Genomic DNA, 18920 nt, shown 5'->3' with positions numbered 1-18920 from the left:
AGAAATTAATAGAAATCTTCAGCACATGGTTTACATGTATGCATTCGAAGAATCATAATCCTCCGGAAGTAACATGGCTGTAATGATATACACACTACATTTTTGTTAAAGTGTGCAAGTATAAAGCAAATTACTTGACTCTTCAAAACTATGTCTTAAAATAGAAGATTTGATTTGAAACTCTGATACCTAATAAATGTCACAGTGCTATAAGTGATGTCAAAACATTATAAAAGGTTATCTCCATTAGTGTTACTATTTAGATCGATGATACAAATTAAACCGACTTTAAAAATCACTGAATCCAAGATAATGTTAGTCGCTCGATGCGCTCTAATATATTGAGAACAGGAATGAAAAAAAACATTTATCTTTTGATAGGTTTACACTTTCGAAAAAGATCATGTATATTTTAGACTGTATTTCTAATATCACTTCGGTTGAAGTAAACACATTCTGCCAATGAACTGCATCAACTCCAAATAGATATGCAGAAATTGCTTCAAATCAGCTTCAACTTGAGATGCAGAATCTAAAAGCCATCATGGCAGTTGTCCAATAAAAAATCAAAACAAGTAAGTCAAAAGAATAATTATGTATCATCGGGGCCTTTTATAGTCGACTTTATGTAATGTTTTTTTTCATTGTTGAGAAACGTACGGTTGCCTATAATTGCTAACATCAATTTTGTTTGAACTTTGCTGGATTGTTGTATCATTGGGAATCATATCACATCTTCTTATTTTTATATTAAGGTATACATTAGCAGAATGTCCCATTGTCTTTGGCCGAATACGAACAAACCGCTAATAGTTATAACCTAACTGAAATCTATTTATGAGATAAATTTTACTGTATCAATACATGTATTGCTAAATTTAAAAATATCATATTAGATTTTAATGTACCCGTACATAAGATGAGATCTGTAATCTTAATTGAATATGAAGTGTAGGAGTATGACTGCACCTCAACTGTGACTAATTATCGTAAAACTCTTTTCTGTACATACCCGCAAGTAAATTCCGACAAATGTCCTTCTGTTGATAAAAGATAACGTCAAATTTAAGTGACATTAAAGGAGAATATTCTTCTTGTCTTACACAAAATTTACTTAAATCCCTTCCGATAGTCATATATTTATTCGTTTATATCGAATGTTAATTTTGTTGTTGTTTGGAATATTTGGTAATGATGACAGATGTTTCTTATGTTTATCTATTTTACCGTTGAGTTGACGCCCGTCTATTGTTGAATTTTGATTGAAATTTATATTGATCTTTACAGTGTCTCATATTAATTAATTAAACCGTTTGGTTACAGTTTGATTGACATACAATGTAAACCTCACACCTCTAATTCATTCTTATGCATAGACACCTGGTGGATTCGTTTTTGTGGGAATTAATCAATGATACAATGCACGTCGCTTATTTCGGCTTTATTATATTTTTCATGCAAGGACTCGGTTTATTGCAGCTATTTAAGGCAACCTGTTCGATATTGGTACTTACTGGTTATTACTTTTCACCAATTGTCCACACATTTTAATGGAATGTACGTTGCTTTTTGCGACATTATTATCGTGCAACTACTGTTCTTTATCTATGTTCTTATTTTCATGAAACACTTTACTAGACTCAAACGATGACGTAGGAAAATATAGCAATAAGCATCATTGTTGCAATAATATACGCATTTTTGTATCGCTTAACAACGTCTTTTGTCGTGGTCGGTCGTTTCACACTTTCTTAATCCATTAATATTTAAACTAAGTGATATATGGTGATTTTCATACCAAACTTTTGTGACTTTATTTATTTTCGTGGGTACAAATTTTCATAGATTGAGGATAACTTGCATTTACGTTGATATTTGATTTCGTAGTTTTGCCAACGTCTGCATATAAGCCTATAGAAAATTGTGTAATTTAGGTTCGTGGTTCACCCGTACCAATGAAATTAACGAAAATTGATATCCCACCAATAATAATTAATCCATAGTATGGGCAAAGCACTTTCTGGCAATATCATTTTAAGGATGTTCGCTACTCTGTTTCAAAATAACAAGTTTTTTAAAAGTCTATTATAAGTTGATAGTATATGAATAAAGAAACTAAAAAAGCAGAAAAAAATGAAGGGTCCGTTTGCTTGTTTTCAAGATATAAGCCATTGAAAATTTGGCGGGAAATAATTCTCTCTAGATTTTTCATACATTTAACATGGGCCCTTTTTTTCTTTCAAAAATGATGAAAAAATAACAAGGATTTTATAAGATTTTTAAAGATGACATTTTAAACTATATGTAATCAAATTATAGAAAGAAAAGTAGGGGTTAGTGGGCAAAATTTCTAATGGCACTACATGGATAAAACCAGAGGATTCCGAGTATCTGACAAAAATTCAAAAACAAATGGAGCGAACATCCTTAAGACGGCATTGGCGACCTTCTTTAGGTGACACACGATTATAAAAAAATATTTTTTAGAAATATTCTACCTCAAAGTTAATGAGCCCTTAAAATGAAAAGAATTATGAAACCTACAGAAATAAAACTTAAAATAATAGATTAATACAGAGTAAAATAATTTCCAGGATGGTAGAATGATGATTAACACCCATTTATAATTCCCCCGAATGTGACCTACCGAATTAGACTTATAGTTTTTGGTGGGGCTCGTGTTGCTCAGTCTTTAGTTTTCTATGCTGTGTTTTTTGTACTGTTGTTTGTCTGTTGGTCTTTTTCTTTTTTATCCATGGCGTTGTCAGTTTATTTTAGATTTACGAGTTTGAATGTCCCTTTGGTATCTTCTTTTGCCTCTCTTATAACGTATTCATTATTGGTATTTGCTTTAGAACAAAATATAACGACATGTACGATGCACGCTTTCTTCATATGGTAGCCGCCTAAATATTCAAAATACTAATGTATGGTCTGTTTTATAGATAAATTAACAGATTCAAGAAACATGGGAGAGAAGATACCAAAAACAATTAACCCTAAAGAATAATGTCGGAGGAGAAATTATTTTATGAGTCTTGAGTTCATTCAAGCTGCTTGATGCTTCGTGTATAGTTGTCTATGAGTGTTGTGTGAAGTTGTTTTATGTACGGTTTGATTCTGTCTTTCGTTGCATTCATGATCTGTATTTCCCGCATTCGAAGTTTCATAAGATGGAAAAGAAAACTAGGCAAAGAGGCAATGCCCTAGGGAACAAAAAAACAACATTTGATTAAAAGATATAAAGTAGCTACATGTGTATATGAGACAATGAGATGAAAAAAGTTCGAAGGACAGGGGCTTCTGTTAGCAGTTAATAACAAAAAGGTAAAACCTTATGTATGAAAAAGTAAAAAGTAAATATTTGTTCCAGCACGTGTGTTATGATTCTTAGAGTTTGAATGTGTCAGTGTTTATAATTTAGTTTTTTTCTAAAGACACTTGCAATTATTTATTGCAATATCTTGAGAAAAAGACTGATAAATAATTATTTCTATATAACTGTATCAAATAAGACAGTAGCCAACCCTGATCAGATTAATATTTGTAAAGAAATGTAAGGTCAATGTGATTTTTATATACTTAGAAAACTAGTCATCTTGCTTTGTACGACGAGGTAACTTATCTTCCCAAGTAAAAACATTTTTTTACATGTTTCCTGCTAATCTACAGAGAAAGATGGAAAAACAAAGCAAGTTGCTACATACATTTATCTAGTTTTTTTGTGTCCTTTATATAGCCTTTGAAAGTTTTGAACATTTCAACTTTAACAGCTTTGAAAACTAATTGACATTGCAATACATGCCTTATCACTACACTGTTTTGCACCGAACGATATTTATAACCTATATTCCTGACAGTGAGTGTAAACCATTATGCAAAATGTCATTTAAATTTCTTTTAATCACATATGTGTTTCTTTGTAGCTGTATCCCAGGTATAACTGCAGGGAATATACTACATATCTACTATAATAGTTTGAATGTCCCTTTGGTATCTTTTGCCTCTCTTTTAACGTATGAATTATTGATATTTGCTTTAGAACAAAATATAACGACATGTACGATGCACGCTTTCTTCATATGGTAGCCGCCTAAATATTCAAAATAATAATGTATGGTCTGTTTTACAGATAAATTGACAGTTTCAAGAAACATAGAAGAGAAGATACCAAAAACGATTCACCCTGAAGAATAATGTCGGAGGAAAAATTATTTTATGAGTCTTGAATTCATTCAAGCTGCTTGATGCTTCGGGTTACTGTATGTATAGTTGTCTGTGTAGTGTTGTGTGAAGTTGTTGTATGTATGGTTTGATTCTTTCTTTCGTTGCATTCATGATTTGTATTTGTATTTTTGTATTTGTCAAAAATGATACAAGTCGGGACAGTTTATATCCAATTTCACAAAATTAAAAATGATAAGGGTTAAACATGACAGTCACTAAATGGATGTTTTCAGTGACTTGGTCCAATGAATTTCTTTTACAATTTAAACATACACTTCTCGGTAGGTATAGACTTTACATTTGTTTAAGCTCAAGTTCTAGTAATACTTGCCAAACCTCATTTTATCCAAACAAATAGTAAAGAACAAATCAAAATCAGAAAGCTCTTTTTAATGCAACCTTTTTGCAAGTCGGACAGGCTTATTAAGATATATTGACGTTTCATAATTCCTAATTTTTACTATATAACACCATGTTCATATCATCTCTTCGTCTTAATGATCTCTTTCAATGGACAAAACGACTAGAAAACTAAACCCGTCCTATGTTTGTGTGCCTGTCCAAAGTCAGGAACATAGTCAGTTTTTAAATGTCATATTTTAATGTTTATTTGATTCTTTTTTTAATTTGTCTTGATTGAATATCTGTGATTGTCTCTGTTGCATCTGATCACAATATTTTTATGCACGTGGCTATGTTAGATCTTGACATATTGCATTGGCCCACATTTTCTGTTGACGCCCGTGTACTGTCTTATTGAAGTCTTGGTTATTGTGTTTTTAGATTTCTGGCAGTTTAAGTTGATCTTTGGTATTTCAGTGGTTCATGAAGTATCTGATAATTCATATTTCAGAAATACCAACATTGCTCAAATATTGAAAAGTAAACATCAATTCAAATGATTGAAAAGAATTAAAGAAAAGAAAAGAAATCGGATAAATAGTATAAAAGTGTGTAATACAACAAATGTAAATATTTTAATTCGATTCCTTTATATAGCTTTTGAAAGTATTGAACAACACAACTTTAGCAGCTTTGAAAACTAATTGACATTGCAATACTGTGAAAGTACTTTTATTCGTGGGGTACCAATTTTCGTGGTTTTCGTGGAAGGCTTTATCCACGAATTTAATTCCAACGAAATATAGCAACTGTTGTCCAAATCAAGACATGGAAAGATCCCCTGTAGATTTCATTACATGGATACGGACATATAATCTAGAGAAAACATGGAATATCAGCAAACGCAATATGAACTATATGCAGTGGCGTAGCACCAGTGTAGTATGTTCAACTTCAGACAGGATTTTAATCTTTTAATTACCTAAGTTGTACGACTTTTAACCTTTTAATTCTCATGAAAAATTTGTTTTGAAAGATGAAAGTCAGACTTCCTATGAAGATATATGATGATGAAGTGTTCATTTAATCTTCTTATAATTCTCGCACGAAAAAAAAATAATAATTTCATATTGGGCTTGAGTTTTTATTTAATAAGTATTATTTCATAAGTATTAATTCAAAGTACATTATTTTGTAGCATTTTTTATGCAACCTTTTTCTTTAAATGACATGTTTATGGCCCAATTAACACCTTGATGATTGTTAATCTGTTGATCATTTGATTTCAGGTTAATTATTGTCACCACTTCTGATTAAACGTGTGCAACAATTAAAATGTTTACTTTGCAATTTCCTTCAATGAAACAATTTGTATTCAGAGATGAATTGGCTTATTTCAGTTGAAAGCAATTATTTTATAAAAAATTGGATGAATGTTGTCAGAAATGAGAGACGAACATTTAAGTGAAAATAAACATTATATGATTACTTTCAAGAATCTTTGTTTCTGATGGGTTCAAATTCTTCACCCGATTTTTTTCTTCAGAAAACTAAAATTCCACGAATTTAAAAACCCACGAACATGTCACTTTTGCTCAATCCACGAAAATTGATATCCACGAATAGAAGTACTTTCACAGTACATGCCTTATCACTACACTGTTTTGAACCGAAAGATATTGATAACCTTTATTCCTGACAGTGAGTGTAAACCATTATGCAAAATGTCATATAAATTTCTTTTAATCACATATGTGTTTCTTTGTAGCTGTATCCCAGGTATAACTGCAGGAAAAAGAGAGTTTGGTGGTGATGTATCGCAATTATGGAATGAATTACGTGAACTTAAGGCTGTTCTTTCTGAAACCAGACTGGACCTACACAATACTAGAACAGAGCTTGGTGTAACTAAAGATGTTTTGGGAAAGGAGCTTGAAAAAACGAAGCAGGTTTTAATTGAAACAAAAGTACTGCTAGACCTTACAGGAAAGAAACTTGACAAAACGATGGAGGCTCTAGTGGATACACGACAGGACCTTGCAGATACAAGAAGAGAACTGGACGAGACAAAGAAATGGATAAACGTTAATAACGGACAATATAACGTTATACATACAAGTGCGTTTAATAGGTTTGAAACACACATATTGAACTTTAACAACAAGAATGGTTAAAACACTTTAATAATTAAAATGTTTTCTTTTATTAAGTTGGACCTACATATTACATCGTGTTCAACTATGCAGTTTAAAGAACTTGTATTTCAGTCAAGTCACTATACTTTAGTTTTGAATTTTCCTTGGAGTTCGGTATTTTTGATATTTTACTTTTTACACAGATATTATCAAATTTAATCAAAGATAACATATCAAATGTGCTTATAAACTTTTAAAATATGTTGGCTATTATTTTAAGGTCCGTTTTGGTCACATACGTCTTTGCGTGTTTCAGCACTTATACATCGTTTACTTTGAATTGTTTTGCTTTGAAATTTTGATAAAAGAAAACGCGTCGAACGTCTAAAATTGATTAAGTATAATATTCATTGTTAAATTAAATACATTTATTTTACAGTGTTATTAAATCCAGTTTTCACGTAAAACTATGTAATAAAGGTGTTGATATTAAGATCGAAGATGTCAGTACAACAACATTTAAGAATCATTGAATGTGTACACGAAAACTTAAATCGCCCTACGTTCACCAATATTTTTAGAACAGTAACAGAAACAACAACAATATTTGTAGTAGCTTTACTGCTTTTGAAAGCGTCATATTTCATGATGTATTTCTGTTTGTTTGTTTGAAGAAAACGTATTTCCTTTCAGCAAACGACCGCAAGAGATTAATTGATTCTACGGATGAACTGCACCAAGTTCAAGTTGACCTGCAGAATCTAAAAGCCAACCTGGCAGCTGTCAAATTACAAGTCAAAACAAGTATGTCCAATGAATAATTATGTATCACAATTTATTCTATACCGAAAGTGACAGACATGATCAATTACTTTATAGAGATATACGACCATTTAATATTATAGTATCATGGACCTATTTCATGTCTGCGTGTACATATGACGATAATGCAATATTCTGTTAGAGTATTTTGTGCAAATCGTCATAGTTCATGTTTTTATACTAATAATAATGAATTGATACAGGTGGGGATTTTATCAATATTTTGTCAATTATTACTTTTGGAGAGGGTGTATATGTTCAGCCATATATCATAAACTATTATGTACTTTCATCCAATCTATTAATAATAGGGATTTTTTTTTCAGTTTCATTACATTTAAATTCATGTAGCATTCTAACATAAAGCGCCCCCTATTTCTGTTTTGGTTTTATTTTCAGAAAAAAAGTATTTTCTTGGCGCTGTATTATCATGAAATATTTATTGAGCTTGTCATTTTACCTATCTTGTTTTATTACCACTTCTTTTGGTAGCAGCTGATGATATTTTTGTTTCTTGAATGGGATTTTTACTTTGGCATTGGTCATCTATTTTGCTCCCTGAATATATCTTCACAATCATAGGTGTGTCAAACTAACTTCCTTTGTACTCGTCTACCAACTAAAGTGGGCTTCCAAAGGAGCCGAAGTCTATTTGTATCCCTTGCGCACTGCTCTTTTGTTTTTGATTGTCTTTCTAGTTGCAAGATCTGATTAAATTTTATAGAACCAAACCTTTTACATTAAAAACTCGACACGTTAAATTGAGGCAAAATAAAAGTACCAAAGGAAGATATTGTTTTCTAACCAAACAGTAAATTTAAGGACAAAAATTAGATTGACTGTGAATAAAGTATAGCCAGTTTAATTCCGTGTAATGACACCGGATAATTCTAGCCTTACCACAGTATGGTTTCTGAAACTTATTATCAGAGTGGCACCTTGGCAAAATGAATTGCATGTGTATATGCTTAAAGTCTAAAAAGGGCCAGACCAAGTCGATAATGTAAGTATCATCTGACATAGGACCACAAACGCTGTTATGAACGTAATTACGGGGGAGAGAAAACGTTAATATGTCTCGTATCGATAAACCAATTCAAACCAATAGTATTTATCCGTTGAAAATCTAAATTTACAAAACTATATTATTTCAATATGAATAATGTTGACTTGATGAAACCTTATAGTTTATTTGTCTTGTTGTAGGTCAAATACCTAGAATAGGATTCACGGCAGTGTTAAGCAAAGACGTTTCCAATCTTGGTGATAATCAGGTGATCCGATTTGATACAGTGTATACGAATTACGGGAGCGACTACAACCACCAAACAGGTATATTCACATGTGCGATTCCAGGGTTATACGCTTTTTATGTCCATACTTTGGCCAACCCTGGAAAACACCTGGAAACAGAAATAACTAAAAATCTTCAACCCATGGCATCCACGTATGCATACGATAAAGATTTTTATTCCTCCGGAAGTAATATGGCTGTCATGGCCCTACAGATAGGTGATACTGTATTAGTAAGATCGCATGGCAGTGAACATGATCATGCTGGATCAGTGATTGACTATATGTATACATCCTTCTCTGGGTTTCTCATTGCTTCTTAGAATATTCAATATAAACATACCTTGAATAAAGCAATATCCTTTATTTATTTGTGTGCTTGTTTTTATGTTAAGTTGCAGTTATATACTTTATTTGTGTCTGCTTGTTTTCTCGTGTTAAGTGGTAAATCATTGAAATTATTTTATGGAAAACAGCGAATACAAAATGTCGCTTTGTGATCAATAATTAATGATTCATACATATCCAAAGTTGAAAAAATAGAAACACATGTTATAAATTCCATGAGTCAGAAGCGCTTTTCTGGATTAATCTTCATCAGGAACACTCAAAGCCGATAGCAAATGTTTGAAAGCCAACCGAAACAGTTGAAAAGCTATATGACCAATAAGGACCTAAAATGATAGCCAAATCCATCTACGGTCAACTTTACCGGAACTTCAAATTAACAAGCTTTTTGTTTACCTTGGGATCATTTTGCTACTTTATGTATATTGGTTCAAATTTATTTTGAAAATCATGTCCAAAAGCAAATACGAAGGTTAGGTTTCTTAGTCTTTCTAATCAATTAGTTTAACCATCGCTGTTTAAAGAACTTCTTGTTGTTCTTATCAAATTTTTCTGTGTAAACTGCTATTTTTCAGTATTCTTCTATTTTTGACCTTGGTATTTTCTTTGATAAATGGGATTTTATTGCCTTTTTTTTGGTGAGGTTCGTCTATATTGTGTTTTGTGTACTATTGTTTGTCTGTTGGTCTTTTTCTTTTTTAGCCATGACGTTGTCAGTTTATTTTCGACTAATGAGTTTGAATGTCCCTTTGGTATCTTTCGCCTCATTTTAAGAAAAGTGTTGCCAACGCAGGACGTATATGAACACTTGACATGTTATTATGACACTTGACATGAAATGACATTGATATGGTCATATTTATAGGTTCATTCTTTACAAAACTTTGAATTGTTCGAATCAATAAGGATTTTCTATCCCAGGTATTTACCTTAGCTGAATTTGGCAAAACCTGTTGGCGTTTTGTGTCCTAAATGCTCATCAACTTTGCATTTGATTTGGCCTTTTACCTTTTTTTATTCGAGCGTCACTTTTGAGTATTTTGTAGACGAAACACGCGTCTGACGTACAAAATTACCATAAGACTGATATCTAATTGAAATCTGATTACACGGATTCAACATTGGCCATCATTAATTTCTGGTAAGTAAGGGGGAAAATGTCAACTGTTGTATCTTCAGGAGTTCAATGAGCGACCTGACATTCTGCTATTCATAAAAGTATCAAGGAAGCATAAAATACATTTGAGAAAGGTGATTGAACATTTAAGACAAGCTGCAACAAGGAAGAACTCTCATTATAAAAAAACCTTTTTAAAACGGGACCAATTCTACTGCACAAGATATGCATTTCGACAATGCATGACTCTTTGGTGATGGTTGAGGCCAATATATTTTAAAATTCAAAATCTAACAAAAACACTTAAGAGCTGATATGCAATTTAATAAACGACAAGGATCTACATTATAGAATAACCGGGAAAAAGACTCAGAGCACTGCATTAGGAAGATAAATTCCTTAAAGGGGCATTAGCTGTAAAATTCATGTTCACCGATTTGCCTCAAATTCTCATATTTGATTCATAACATCCTAAAACGTATATTCAAATTACCAAAAGTCTAAAATGAAAAATTAACAATGCACGGAGTCGATAATGTATATCAGCATTTCGTGTGTATTTTAGTCCAGACGCCATCTAATTAACCATCGGGATGACCTCCGAAGACTGTCGACGGTCACATAAACCGATATAAACATAAACATAATATAAATAGATTGCGACATCATGCAATTGGATTTTTCTAGGTCTGTTTGATTTCATGTTATAGGTTAAGAAAATAAGATAATCATCGTTTTTACCTGTCTAGGAATGTTTTGGTTTTTTTGTGGATCGAATCAGTCAACGAAATGGTTCACCTTTCACTTTCAATGTTGACACTCTTTTCCTTTAAATGGCTGAACACGCCTAATGCATGCGTAACCAATCTCTAGCTAAAGGCTTAAATTGAAGGTCACATGAATACGGATTCAATGAGGTCAAAGCATTCACTTGCAAGTGAATAATTCATCAGCGATGTTTCTTAGCTTATTTTGACAAAATTGAACTAAACTGGCTGCTAAAAGCGTATTATTGTTTCACTATTTAACTTTCATTAATGATTGAACAAAAAAAAACTTTTTTTTTCTCATCTCGAAGCTTATGGCCTTTAATTTCCAATATTTTTTTATACATCAAATTAAAAAAAAACAATGTCCGTATATAATATGGTAAAGGCCGTCAGGAGCTTGAAGACCTCAACATTTATGTTTTAGAGCAAATTCCAATTAGCTAAATAATGTTTTGTCAAAACTTAAGTTGACAATGCCCCCGTGTGATAAAAAAGATTCCTATTGATTTTGAGGTCAGTTGATTCAAGGTCAAGATCAATTATCAAGTCACAGCAGGAATTTGTCATATTATCATTTTGATTCATATGTAAAACAATTGCTAAGCTTAGAAATACAACTTCTAATGAAGAAAATCCCACTCAATTTTAGGTGAAAAGGACAAAAAATGTAGAAAAAAATCGCTTCGGCACATCTTTTAAGCCATTAGTTAGAGCTTTATCATTCTTTGGTGGAGAATGTACTATGGGATGAAAAGATCACTATCGATTTGTATATCACTTGAACGAAGGTCAGGATCACAGAAACAATCAATAGACTGACATTTAGGCAAACACCTTGCTTCCGAATAATATATCTCAAATGATATGTCAAACATTTACAATTTTAGCTTGAAAATGCCTATAACAAAATCGTATTGATAAAGAAGTATAACAAAAATACCGAACTCCAAGTCAATTCTTTTTGTTTGGACAAGTTGAACAAATATCAAGGTCACAATATCTATAAACAGAGTGACATTTTTTAAAAGGTATTTTTCGGCACATGCCATTAATTAATTATAGGGTGTAAACAATCCTACTTGTTTTTTGTCAGTTGCTCAAAGATTGAGGTTACAACAATAATTTATAGATCAAATATGTAGTCAATATTCTGCTCTTCCTCTAATCCAGAACGATCGCAGCTCCGCTTAATTATGCGCCCAATGCATTATTTTGCACAGTGATTTAATTAGAGTTGATGAGTAGTTAGCCCGAAATTATTAAAGTATTATTATAGTAAGTATTAAACTATTAAGAAAAGACTACTAGTATTTGTAGTAATTACTTATATCATACCAAGTGGGAAGTTATCACCATAAGTCGAAAAATGACAGACAAACACTAAGAAAACTACGACGGTCTACACTACACTTCACACAAAAAAAAAGTCGAAAAATGACAGACAAACACTAAGAAAACTACGACGGTCTACACTACACTTCACACAAAAAAAAAACGATTGAGCAAAACCAATCCAACAAGAAAACATGACTTGAATCAAATAATCAGGACGGGTGAGCATTTCTTCTTCCACGTGTACTCGTTGTCTTATTTGGTTATTAGTCGCGCATTTGAACACAGAAAAAAAGGATGGGATTGCGGCTACGACAACTGGAATATTTGTTGCAATAAATGTAATCTATATGCAATTAAAATCGCTTGCATTCATCACAAACAGAGACAACACAAAAGTATAAACATATCTTTAAATATACTTCACATCTCCTTTTATACATTACTAAATTCAAAATAGCATATTAGATTTTAGTGTACCGTAAAAATGATGTGATATTAATTGTATATTGAGGTGTAAAAAGTAAAATCACAAAAATACCGAACTCCGAGGAAAATTCAAAACGGAAAGTCCCAAATCAAAAGCTCAAGCACATCAAACGAATGGATAACAACTGTCATATTCCTGACTTGGTACAGGCATTTTCTTATACAGACAATGGTGGATTGAACCTGGTTGTATAGCTAGCTAAACCTCTCACTTGAATGACAGGAGTGTGGTTGCAACTCACCTATGACTAATAGTAAAAATCTTCATGTATATATATGTAGGTTAATTCAGACAATCGTCCTTCTGTTGATAACATATATCATATAATTTTAGTGAAATTTAAGGAGAATTTTCTTCCTGTCTCATTGAACATGTACTAAAATCACTTCTAGCGGTAGTCATATTTTACTCGTTAGTGGCTGTTCCGGATTCACAAAAATAGATTGATAGATTGTTGGTTGCTTAACTTCCAGTGTATAAAATAGAGAGAGAAAAATGTAATTCGTCAGTACAGATATTGCAAAAATTATTTCTAAGATGTAGAAAATGTAAAGTATCTGTAACAAGCTATTTCTGCTAATATTATTTGGAAACTGAATGGACAGGTCTTGCTTAGGTGATACACATTTTAACAAATTTACAATGTATTAAAAGAATAAGATTTTTTACTTTACATTTAATAGACACTTCCTTACCGTGAGAACAATAACGAATTATAAAACTAAGACGGTAGAACTATACAAAGGAAAATAATTGCCAGAATGGGAGAATGACGATATACACCTATTTATAATTAATAATAGTTATCAAAGGTACCAGGATTATCATGTAATACACCAGACGCGCGTTTCGTCTACATAAGACTCATCAGTGACCCTCAGATCAAAATAGTTATTAAGCCAAACAAGTACAAAGTTGAAGAGCATTGAAGACCCAAAATTTCAAAAAGTTGTGCCAAATGCGGCTAAGGTAATCTATGCCTGGGATAAGAAAATCCTTAGTATTTCGAAAAATTCATACTTTTGTAAACAGGAAATTTATAGAATGACCACAAAATTGACATTCATGTCAACACCGAAGTGCTGACTACTGGGCTGGTGATACCCTCGGGGACGAAACGTCCACCAGCAGTGGCATCGACCCAGTGGTGTAAATGGTTATCAAAGGTAATACGTTACATATGCATCATCGTTATAGTATTAGACCAAAACGATACATGCTTACTGTAAATGTTATCCCCCTAAATATTCAAAATACCAATTCATGGTATCTTGTTACAGATACATGCACAGTTTCAAGAAAAATAGGAGAGAAAATACCAAGAGTGCAATAAAAACCACACTTCAAATAAAAAAGGTTAACATGACCAAAAAGAAAAACTACGAAAAGACAAACAGCAGTCCACAATACTTTATGCACAAAAGTAAAGATTGAGCAACAGGAACTCTACTCATAAACGAGGTTTGGTTACATGCTCCGGACGGGTCAGCAGTTCCTGTACCACTAAAGACACTCAATAATGCGTTAATTAAGTGGTAACTGTATAGATTGTGTATGGTATAGAAGTGTAGCATGTGTAATTGAAAAGAAATATATTATAATAACGTCACTTCCGGATTCACAAAAATAGATTGATTGATTGTCGGTTGCTTAACGTCCAGTATATAAAAATAGGGAGAGAGAAAAGTAATTCTGCAGTTCACCCATTGCTAAAATTATGTCTAAGGTGTAGAATATATAAAATTTAAAAAAAAAATACTTTCAAATTGATAGCTTCGCTTAGAAGTAAACACTAAACTTGCCATCGAGAAACTTAATTGTATTTCTACAATGAAATTGAGGAAACAGTTTATGTTAACAAATGCACCAGGAAATTGACAGGCGAGTTGAATATTTTTGGTAGAACGTGCCGTATTTGTGTTTTTAAAATAGTTTACAAATTAAAGATCGAAATCTTTGCAGGCAAAAAATGTACAACGCAGAAAAAAAATAATGTATTATGCACACGGAAACCATTTATACGATTTAACGATGCAGATTTTTATATTCCATGTGTGTATATATCCATGTATATACATACTCCGCTAAAGCTTTAGTGGTAAAGCAGTCTTATGAGGGATTGTTAGCAATAACAATACTGAACATACAAATGAAAAATTATAGCGTCAGTAAGTCATACAAATAACAGAATTAACAATATAATGGATGTTAAGATACAAATAAAGCAGTACAAAATACTATAAAATACATAGTTTGCGATACTTAGATGCATAAAATCGAATACTCGCATTGAAGAAGCCTTGGTATTTGCATTTTATAGTATATCATACTATCTCTTTTTTTTTATCTTAATGTTTTTTTGGCATGACTTTTAGAACTTTTAAATGATATTCGTTTGTAATCATGGACAGATGCTTACTAGCAAGAATAATGTCAATCCAAATAAAGACGACTGTCAATTATATTTTAACATTTTCTATACGGGTTTAGGCCTATCAATCAACAAATTATTTTGATTTGTCAGTTTTATTTACCTGACTGTATGAAATTTCAACCATCTAACACATACATCAGATAAAAGATATGACTGAAATAACACCCTACTTGTTATTTTTATGACATTTAATTTTGTCGTCAGAAACTATATCTATGTATCAATGTTAAAAAGAAGAAGAAAAGAACAAGACAACAAAAACGTTTCACCTGCAAAACACTGTCACAGGAAACCTTATTTTGGGAGCAAATAAAGTTCATCCCGACTTATTGCGGATACTCTTATTATCCTGTTATAGTTTTCTATTTAGTTTTGTGTGCAATTTTATTTTGTCTTTTTTTCTTTTATACATGCACTGTTTTTTCTGTTTGCCTTTGACATGCGGATTTTGATTGTTAGCAATCTATGCTCGCATTCAAAGTTATGAAATACGAAAAAGGATGCACAAAGATGCAATGTCCTGTTAAGACATTAAATATTTGCTAAGAAAGCCGTGGTATAAACAATGTGTATTTCAAATACTTATTCCTTGGAAAACTGGCCGTCTAATTTTGTTATGATTACGTATCTTCAAAAACTCAATTGAAATAAAACATTGAAAAAGAGTTACAATAAATTATGCTTATATTTTCATAACTTAATCGCTATTTTCGTTTATTATCGTGTACATCCTCGACCTCGTTTTGCATTAAAAGTATAACTGATCGCATTTTACATAGCTAACTAGTTAAATCACAATATACCGTTCATCTGAGGAATCACTCAACTGAAATAAAGGAACAACAATCTATTTGAAGCAATTTGGGTACAAATATTAGGTTAGGTGGATAATCGAGCCAAATGATATTAAATGTGTAGGTATAAAGTGTCTATACAATGGTTGTGATTGTGATGAGGTGATCTCGGTTATGTCAAAAGTGATACAAGTCGAGGCAGTTTATATCCAATTTCACAAAATTAAAAGTGTCCGAGGTTATACCCACTCATTACAGTCACCAAACAAATATTTTAAGTGACTTCGATTGATGAAGTTTTTTAAAAGTTAAAACTTTCACGCTTCAGTGGGTATATAGTGTATAGATCTGTTTTAGTTCAAATAATACAATCTTAAATTCTTGTCTTCACACGCTTTTTCATCTTAAAAAATAGAAAAATACAAATCAGTAGTGAAATAAAACTATTATAGATACCAGGCTTAAAAGTGTATACGCAAGACGCGCGTTTCGTCTACAAAAGACTCATCAGTGACGCTCGAATCAAAAAGTAAAAAAAGGCCAAATAAAGTACGAAGTTAAAGAGCACTGAGGACCCAAAATTTCGAAAAGGTTTTGCCAAATACAGCTAAGGTAATCTATTCCTGTGGTAGAAAATTCTTAGTATTAGAATAAACTTGCATTCATTCATTCTTTGTACAACAAGAAAAGACTCAAGAATTGATTTGGTCGTTTCATAATTCATAATTTAAACTATCAAACACCCTGTTCATATTTCCAGAACTTTCGGTCGACTGGGTGTATATAAATACACTGGGTGTTTATAGGATACACATTACAGTTCCTGATGAAGTTGAAAACAGAAAAACACTTCGGACGCAAAAAAAAAATATTAAGTGTTATTATTATTTTCTATAGCACTGGGTAGATACTGTTGCTATAGGAGTCCCCGAGTGCATCACAAAATTACACTATAATAGAAGTCGCAGATAGAATGGTATATTGACAGACATTGTTTGAAATATGTTTTTCATATGTTCATATGTTTTGCAGTAGACGCCTTGTCCAACCTCTGGGCAGCATTATAATCAATACATTTTAAACTCATTTTTTTATGTAGAAAATGATACCGTCAGGCATGCACACATTTTAAATACCCCTGACTCGGAGGCAATTTCCTATAACATCCTACTTGTAACTATATTTTCAGATCACATAACTCGCCAAATTGAAATGTGCATTGGAATAAAAAACCCACAAATTATGGTACAGGACATTGAAGAGCCTTTATTGAACGTGAATTGGATCTTGCAGTACTTTCTGAAAGTAGTAGTTGAGAAATTGAAATATCAGAAACATATATCTTAAACAAATTGCGATAAACTGGAGGTGTGTAAACTAAAGTAATAACTTAACATACTTTTGACAAGTTTCATAAGATGCATTCTATTCGGGAGAGCCTGTTTGGTTGGATTCAAAGACATTGAGGTTTGGTATTTGCATCTTGTTCCCAACACATGCAGCCTTTAGAAGTAATAACTAAGACTATTCTATTCGTTAAGTTTGTTCCTGTGTTTTGATTATGCGCATCTGTCCCAGGAAAGGATAGAGTTAAGCGCTCACAAACATGTTTAACCCGCTACGTTCTTTACGTGGCTGTCCCATGCCAGGAGCCTATAATTCAGAGGTTGTCTTTGGTTGTTGTCCGTCATAAAATTTGGTTTTTTTTTTTCATTAATAATTTTAGCGCAAATAAAGCCTTTGGTTTTCTCGTTTCAATTGTTTCGCATTTTTTCATATCGGGCTTTTTATAGCTGACTATACGGTACGAGTTTTGCATACTGGTAAAAGCCGTACGGAGACAAATATTTGCTTTCATTCACTTTTTTTGGACGCTGGTGGATAATTGTCTCAAAGGCAATCATATCTTTATAAGAGATAGAAAAATGTTTATGCTAAATTGACATGTCTTCCTCGTAACAACATCGTTTTGAACTAGTCCATCTATTAAAAATCCAACTCAACTGTTTGTGTGTACAAAGCAGGGTATATCAAATGACACAAATCGTGTCGTCCTGAATATGCATGTAATATTTGCCACTGGAGGCTCAGCAGTAAAACATCAATCAATCTCTCTATTAAATGAAAATAACTCTCAAATATGAATGTAGTGCGTCCTAAGAATTCATCAGGAATGCTCAACCCCAAACATTTGAAAGCCCCTGATGTATAAATACAAAGAATAGTTCGGAGCTATATAACCAAGGGGGCCTAAAAAGAATAGCCAAATTTAGCTAAGGTCAGTCAGCTTTTGGTACTACGGTAAGAGTGATTTGCATTAGTTCGAGATTCTTACATCTTATCACACTGTGTATAGATCTTATTTCAATATAAACTTAAATATTTTATTTCCTTAGAGTAAATTCTAATTCAGAAAATATAAATACAGGGGTCTTTTTTTATTAGTTGGATGAAAGCTATAAAGTTTGTATTCATTGAATAGATCATATTCATGGTATTTGAATAGCACATACCAAACATAATGTAATTCAATTTTAATTCATTCAAATATGATGTAATATGAATAACTGTTATTATTTTGTTTATTCTGTATAAAAATACTCCATTGTGTTGCACGAACATTGCATTAATCGAAATATCCATAAAGTGCTTTTAAACCGGGTAAAAGTATTGTGTGTTCATCTTTTAATAAGATTTTTGTCAACATTATATAAGAAATGTTATCTGGTATGTAATTGAATGGATGATACAAAATACTTTAATTCATTTCTTGTCACGTGATCACAAAACCCAAAACATGTCATATAAGAAAAACC

General features: G+C 32.1%; 1 protein-coding gene across 1 annotated transcript; it reads left to right on the top strand.

Annotated features, from left to right (window-relative positions):
* Nucleotides 1-6293: 6293 nt before the first annotated feature.
* On the top strand, nt 6294-9143 carry LOC127712415 (uncharacterized). The gene is made up of 4 exons (XM_052218851.1): nt 6294-6518; nt 6582-6687; nt 7398-7508; nt 8733-9143. The coding sequence occupies exons 1-4, from the start codon at nt 6294-6296 to the stop codon at nt 9140-9142; spliced, it is 852 nt and encodes a 283-aa protein (XP_052074811.1). The 3' UTR covers nt 9143.
* The last annotated feature ends 9777 nt before the right edge of the window (nt 9144-18920 follow it).

The sequence above is a fragment of the Mytilus californianus genome, unplaced genomic scaffold (assembly GCF_021869535.1).
Source record: "Mytilus californianus isolate M0D057914Y unplaced genomic scaffold, xbMytCali1.0.p SCAF_8, whole genome shotgun sequence".
NCBI lineage: Eukaryota > Metazoa > Mollusca > Bivalvia > Mytilida > Mytilidae > Mytilus > Mytilus californianus.
The sequence above is the reverse complement of the archived record's forward strand: the minus strand, read 5'-3'. Positions and strand labels throughout refer to the sequence as shown.

What these genes read in the sequence shown, in the direction of transcription:
- LOC127712415 (XM_052218851.1), top strand. Translation starts at nt 6,294, where the DNA reads ATGTCATATAAATTTCTTTTAATCACATATGTGTTTCTTTGTAGCTGT. An exon ending in AGCTTGAAAAAACGAAGCAG is followed by an intron (nt 6,519 to 6,581) that starts GTTTTAATTGAA and finishes AAAACGATGGAG; the next exon opens with GCTCTAGTGGATACACGACA. An exon ending in ATATAACGTTATACATACAA is followed by an intron (nt 6,688 to 7,397) that starts GTGCGTTTAATA and finishes ATTTCCTTTCAG; the next exon opens with CAAACGACCGCAAGAGATTA.